The sequence below is a fragment of the Coptis chinensis genome, chromosome 3, assembly GCF_015680905.1.
Source record: "Coptis chinensis isolate HL-2020 chromosome 3, ASM1568090v1, whole genome shotgun sequence".
NCBI classification, from domain to species: domain Eukaryota; kingdom Viridiplantae; phylum Streptophyta; class Magnoliopsida; order Ranunculales; family Ranunculaceae; genus Coptis; species Coptis chinensis.
In genome coordinates this window covers 13,731,771-13,739,049 of record NC_141458.1, presented here as the reverse complement: position 1 = coordinate 13,739,049, position 7,279 = coordinate 13,731,771, and the positions used below count along the sequence as shown (strand labels likewise).

General features: G+C 40.1%; 1 protein-coding gene across 1 annotated transcript; it reads left to right on the top strand.

The window, feature by feature from the left end:
• Positions 1-5,917: 5,917 nt before the first annotated feature.
• On the top strand, positions 5,918-6,436 carry LOC147508079 (uncharacterized). The gene has a single exon (XM_086596802.1). The coding sequence runs from the start codon at positions 5,918-5,920 to the stop codon at positions 6,434-6,436; it is 519 nt and encodes a 172-aa protein (XP_086452928.1).
• Positions 6,437-7,279: the final 843 nt, after the last annotated feature.

Below are 7,279 nucleotides of genomic sequence, written 5' to 3'. Positions count from 1 at the left end.
TCCTTTCATGCCGCGGACCATATTTCTTCTTCACACCTGGAATATTATCGCGGCTACTTGATCTCCTTTTATTTCATACGTACCTCCATTTGTGGGGAAACGGATTACCTGATAATAGGTTGATGGAATTGCCCTCATCTCATGAATCCACCGTCTCCCTAGGATTGCATTGTACTGGGAGTTAGTGTCCACCACCATGAACCTTGTGAATACGGTTGTCGGACCAGCAGTTACTGGTAATACTAGTTCGCCCACGGGTTCGGTCATACTGCTGTTGAATCCAAACAAATTGGTTCGCGGCGCTTTCATCTGGTCTCTATCGATATTCATTTCTTCCATGGCTCCTTTAAACAGCAGATCCACCGAACTTCCGCAGTCTATCAAAACCCTCTTTACCAAATAATTCCCCATTGCAATGGTGATTACCAAGGCATCCTCATGTGGCGAAATTACTGACTCCAGGTCCTTTGGAGTGAACGTTATGGTTTCCTCTCCCTTCGCGGTTCCACTAACTAACCGCGGAATGCTCACCACTTCATTGACCTGTCGCAAACTTGCTGTCTTTCTGATCTTATCGCCGTGTACATTTCTCCCAAGTGTTTCCCCGCTAAAAATAATGTTGATAGTTCCTAAGATTCTAGCTGGTGCCGGCAATCTTTCAGCTTGGCGCCCCTTAGTGATAAATTCTCTAAGCATTCCCTTTTCAATCATCCTCTCCACCAACCATTTCAAGGCATAACATTCATTGGTCACGTGGTTCTGGATTTGATGATAGGCGCAGAATGGCTTCCCCTCTATTTCTCCTGGTGTATTTCGCGGACCTTCATAGTACTGAAGACCCTTAATCAGTGGCAAGATCTCCTCCAACGGTCTGTTAAGGGGAGTTTGCTCTATTCCGCGGTACGGCTTCCTTTCCCGAACGTCTCTCCTACCACGATCCCCAGTCCTCTCTGGTCCGCGATTCTGCCCACTGTATGATATCTTATCCCTTTCTTCTCTACTGCTCTTACCCCTCCGGTCATCTTTGTCCACTGCCTGTATCGCCTTCCCTGATCTCCTCTGTTCCTTTGCGTTCCTCTGCATTATGTCCTCATATCGTATGTACTTCTCCACCTTCGGATACAGAGCGTGTAACGTGGTGATTTCAATCTTGGATACCGACTCGTGGACTCTAGTTCCCTGTCTCAAACCATGCTGGAATGCTATTACTGCTGTATGTTCTTCCAAATTTTCTACCCTCAGCGTCTCTTCCTTGAACCTACACAAAAACTCCCTTAACGATTCCGCTGACCTTTGCTTGACATTGAATAGGGCCGCGATATCTACCACTCTCCGCTTCTGATGTATGAAATGATCGACAAAAGCGCGCTCTAATTCTTCAAACTTGTTGATGCTCCTCGATGCTAATCTATAATACCAGTCTGATGCTCCCCCCTTAAGGCTAGCCGGGAACATCATGCATCGGAGTCCATCATACTTGCTTTCCTACCATAACGGCATCTGTTGCCGGAAGTGATGTAGATGATCTGTTGGGTCACCTTTCCCATCATATCTTTCAAACCTGGGTTGACTGAACCTCTTTGGCACTTCAGAATTCCATACCAAATCAGCCAGTGGGTTCTTATTGAGACTCGCCACCTCTTTCTCATTTGCCTCGGTTCACTTTCTCCACCCCTTTGTTCGCTTCCCTATCTTTCTCAATCATCGCCTGCACCACCTCCATCGTGATGCCCGCTATTTGTTCCTCCCCTATGGATGGAAATTCTTCATTCTCTCCCTCCATTCCACTATCTTGTAGATCCCTCCGCTCTGTTTCCACTTGGGTGGCCTCCTTTTCTTTTCTCAGACCGTCATTCTCATTGCGTAACCTGACTATCTCCTCTTGCACTAGTCTGGTGGTATCCGCCGCCACCTCAGATGTCTCTTCTTCCCCCACTCCTTCTATCTCTGCGCTCTCTTCTTCTTCTTCTGCCTCTCGAACTGCTTCTTTTCTAGGTCTCCCTACCGCTCTTTTCGTTATGGTGGCCATTTTCCCTCGGTCCCCACAGACGGCGCCAAATGTGTTAACAAATTTAATGGTCTTCTCTAATTCAATGTCTTCTCTCTAATATAATGTGTTCTCTCTTAACAAATCTGTTTTTCCTCCTCTTCTCCTTTTCCTTCTCCCTCTTTTTATACTTCACTCCCCCTCTCTCTCAACTGCCTCCTGTCTGTCGTTCATCTCTCCTCTATCTAGCGTCCTCGGTCCCTCCACCTGTCAAGGCAGTTTCAAGCAGTTGGAATTCTATATCTTCTCACCTGCCTCTTACCCTTTGTTGATCCCTCCTTGATCCTACGTCGTCTGTCCTCCCACCTGTCGCGGTAGTTTCTAGCAGTTCAAATGGTTGGCATTCCTTGGACATGATCACCAAAGATCGTCTCCTCCACCTTAACTTACTTACGGCTCACTTATCACCTATAACCTTCTATGTCAAGAATATGGCCTCTACACCCATCAAATTTGTTCTCGTGGGGAAGATTATTCTAAAGCATGACTCCTATTTTATGAAATGTTGAATTAAAAAGTGGTTTCCTATGTGAAACCAAACACAAATTCGGACCTGCAAATTGTGTTAATAATCGTTCAACTTTTAAATATAATCCTTTTCTGTGAGGTCTTCCATGGTGCTTAAAATGGCCTGCTATTGTACAAAGTATTTAGCAATCAAGTGAAAAGAGGGATAAATTGAATAATGTTACATAAAAGGAGGTAAAAGAAGAATTAGAGCATCTTTAGGTGGTGGAGGCATGTTTGAGGCCAAAATTTGAGGCAAACAATGACCAACTCTAGGTAGACGCAAACCAGAATCTCAAATTTCGTGTAGGACCTACCCTACTCGACATTACCACTGTTGCGTGAGAGTTCTAGTGTCGCCCTTACCATTCCAAAGTAAAAAAACAACCCACGTGGGATTAGAAGTGGCGCGCGACATTCCCATTCTAAAAGTAAAAAATAAAAATAAAACCCCCATGCGACATTAGAAGTGGCGCAGACACTACCACTGTCGCTCTGCATCCACATCCGAAACCGCAAATATTATGCCTCTACGGATGCGGCTAGACAATTGATACCTCTACATTTGTCTCCACCTAGATATAGTTTTTGGCGAAATTCCGAATGGTATAGACAAATATGCACTTGATGATTCCACCTAGAGATGCTCTTAGGCTAAGTCCAATGGTGCGGCAAAACACCAAATTCGCGTAAAATGTGATCCAATGGTACGTTAAAACGTTATATCGCCAACGTTATCGTTATAAATTTCTCTATTTATGCAGTTACTTTTAACGCTATAGCGTATGCTCTGTACACCATAGCCAGTGGCGTTCAGCAAAAAAAAATCCAAATAACTCTACACGCCATAGCCAGTGGCGGTTAGAAATTTGATTAATATTTCCACCTGCCACTCCCACTAGCGGTTAGAATTGAATTCTCTATTTTTTTTTTATTTTTTTAATAACTTAATTTATGCAATTACCATCCTATCCTACCCTTTAAATTTTTTTTGATTTAGTTGTATTTCTTTGTTATAATTTCAATTTTAAGATTAAATTTATTCCGATTTGCAACAACTTAATTAATTATTTAAATAAAATATTTATTGAAAAAAAAAAAAAACAACAAATTAAAAGGAAATACATTAAAAATGCATGTACGAAACATTTAAAATTCTTAATCAAATTAATCAATCGCTTTCTCCGTATTCTTCAAAGTGCAAATTTCTTGAAGGAGTCCGTACATTGCGAAGAGTTTGATCTTTCAAAATTTGTTTCTTTGCGTTTTTGTACCATTCTTTTCCTTGAGGTGTCATAGTCAATGTATTTGTGCTCATGATCTCCTTTTCCCATGCCAATGTCTCACGGAATTCTTTTTTTTTTTGCAAGTTTAATCCTTGAAGGATTAGACGCTTCACTTCCATAGAAATTTTTCCCACGGTCAGTTGCTGCCTCAATGGCCTCCATCGCCCGTTGAGATTGTCGCGTTAATTCTTTGAGAGAAGTTTCGTTTTGACTGTCAACTTTTTTTTTTGTTTTGATTTGTCTCTTCCACAATCCGGTCTTTTTGATGCACCAGGTATTTGCATTTCAGAATCAGGTGTTCCCCCCATGTCATCTTGTTCGTTTAATGGAGCTGGAGACCCGTTATGAAAATTAGCTTGAGAGAAACCAGGTGTAGTTGGAATTGAATGGCGCGCCCATTTTTCGTAGTCTTTTAAAATAAACCACGCATGATCAAATTTGAAGGGTTTATTATCTAAAGACTTGGTGACATACAACTTCCTTGCTTGCTCCATCTGTAAAAGAAAAAAAAATATTAGTTTGAGTTTAATCAATTATATTCTTGCTAAATAATATATATAAGTTGCCATTTCGTTATAGTTTGAGTTTAATCAATTATATTATAGCTAAATAATATATATAAAAAATATCTACAATGTCCATTTCATTAGTTCCTGATCTGTTCATATCCTCGGTTTGATTCAAACATCCACGAAATAAAGTAACTGCTTTATTTATAAGTTGTCAACGACTTGTAACACTTCTCATAGTTCGTGCCTCTGTAAAACCCGTTATCATCCTCGATTCTCAAATTGTTCTTTAATTTTATCCCACAACATATTGCCCGATTGATTTGTTCCGTAATTGGATCAATTGAATTATCCAACCATGCTTGGCATATCTTGTGTCTTCATCAACGCTAAATGATGATCCCCCGCTTGACATTGTTCTTGAGAGAGAGATGAAAACAGATTATTGATAATACAAAAATAAAATATTACCGATGTTTTGCGGGGAATGTGCCTTTGAGAGAGGAAAAGGCAGGTCTTTTATAGGGTCGATTGAATTATTGGATTTTATTTTCTTGTGGTTTTGTACGCTATTGATTAGGGTCATTGGGTTGTGGGCAAGATTGTAATGAATTATGTAAGAAATTATTGGGGTGTGTGCAAGATAAAGAATTGTGGGCAAGATTGAAATGAATCATGCATGCATGGAATCTATTTATTGGGGTGTGTGCAAAATAAAGAATTGTGTAAGAAATGCATGGAATCTATCTAGAGTACGCATGCTGCATGTGTACTCTCCTAGCCCTCTACCAGCATATATAACATAACTCTCCGTAAGAAATTAAACCAATTTGCTCTATCACACAACTCTTAATATTTTCAATTTTTATTCCATAATTTATTTACTAGCAAAATGAATTCTGATAGTGATAATGATTATGATTATGATTATGATTCTGATTCCCAGAGAAGACGACGTATTGAAAGACACTTCATGCATGAACAAGAAGTGTTGACAGCAGCTGCACTCGCAATTCAAATGAATCTTGTTACAGCAGCTCATATCATTGAAAACTCCAATCAACCAACTCTCCGTGTTGGGTCTGTCCCAGGACGCGCTTATAGGAACCGTAATAGGGCAACGGGAAATGCTCTTTTAAAGGCTGATTATTTCGGTGTCAATCCCACATATGATGAAGTTTTATTTCGGAAGCGCAACAGAATGAGCAGCCACCTATTCTCGAGGATTCGGAGTGGTCTTAAGGAACATAGTGATTTATGGATGAAGAAATATGATGCAACCAATAAACCTGGTTTGTCGTCACGCGGCAAAATAATGTGTGCGTTGCAAATGCTAGCAAATGGAAGCCCAGCTGATTCAATGGATCATTATTTTCATATTGCGCAGTCAACAACACTCTTCTTTGTTAAAATGTTTTGCAAACATGTGGTGGAGAGATTTGGTGCACAATATCTGAGATCTCCAAATGAAGAAGACGTTGCGATTGCTCGTGTTCTTTGAGTTAAGAGGTTTTCCTGGCATGCTTGGCAGTCTAGACTGTATGCATTGGACGTGGCAAGCATGTCCAATGGAATGGGCAGGACAATATACTGGACGACATGGATCAGCAACTCTTGTACTCGAGGCAGTTGCTTCTTTCGACATGTGGATATGGCATGCTTACTTCGGTTTACCAAGTACTAATAATGATGTTAATGTTTTGTGGCGCTCTAATCTTTTTCACAAACTAACATTAGGTTTAACCCCTCCGGCAAACTATTCTCTCATGGGTAAGGACTATACTGTCGGTTATTACTTGGCTGACGGTATATATCCTCAGTTGTCTACACTAGTGAAGGCGAAAAGGAATCCTAAATCAAGAAGAGATAAATTTTTTACGCTGATGCAAGAATCTTATAGAAAAGACGTTGAACAAGCATTTTGGGTTCTTCAATCTCGTTTTGCAATTGTTAGAGGCAAAGCTCGCTTGTGGGACAAAGATGTGCTCCATGATGTTATGTCGGCGTGCATTATTTTGCATAACATGATTGTTGAGGAAGAACGACATAACTATTTGAACGCTTACGTTTATATATGGAGACTTTGAGCCTATTATTAACCATGATTACTTTGAAAATCCTAATATAACATAAATTGTTCCCGACCGAAACCCCAATTCAGCTGAATTTCGCAGAGTCTTGCAATGCGTAGCATATGTGCATAATAGGCACGAGCATGTGGAATTAGAGCAGCGTCTGATTAACCATTTGTGGGAATGGCGTGATCAGAATGAAGATGTTTTTATGTCGTGCATTTCTTATATGTTTCTAGTGTACATTTACTCGTGCATTTATGGGAATGGTAGTATTTAGTAGCAACAATACGTCATCTCATTATTATCAAATTTCGGTCTCGAGATATTAGAAATACTCCACAATGATAATACACTGGGTGTCTGGGTTGACACATGCACTAAATAGATGCGCTGACAAAATGGGCAAAAGAGATATCCAAATAACTTTCAGTAACATAATTAAAATGACCAGTAAGTAGCAACAAGGTTTTTAGCACCCGTTTTTAGCAGTAAGTCTTAAAATTGTTCGGAATTCCAACTTCCAACAACTCACTGTGCCTAGCTCCAAGCGCCTAGCTAATTTTTTCTCGATACTGCAATAGCAAAACTTTCTTCTTTTTTTGTCAGTTAAAACCAAACTTTCTCCCATAGAGACAAATGAATCAATAGGATAGCTCTTGCTTACAATCTACACGACACAAGGAAGGCTAATTCACTGATTAAAATCGATAACTTCCAGTATACTTATGACTCATCTTGTGGTGTCCCAGAAACACATCAGATTCGAGTATTGGCCACACAAGGCCTTCATATTACCGTTTGATCAAGTTCTAAAAAAAATCAACCTATTCTGATTGGAAATAAAAACTGCCAATT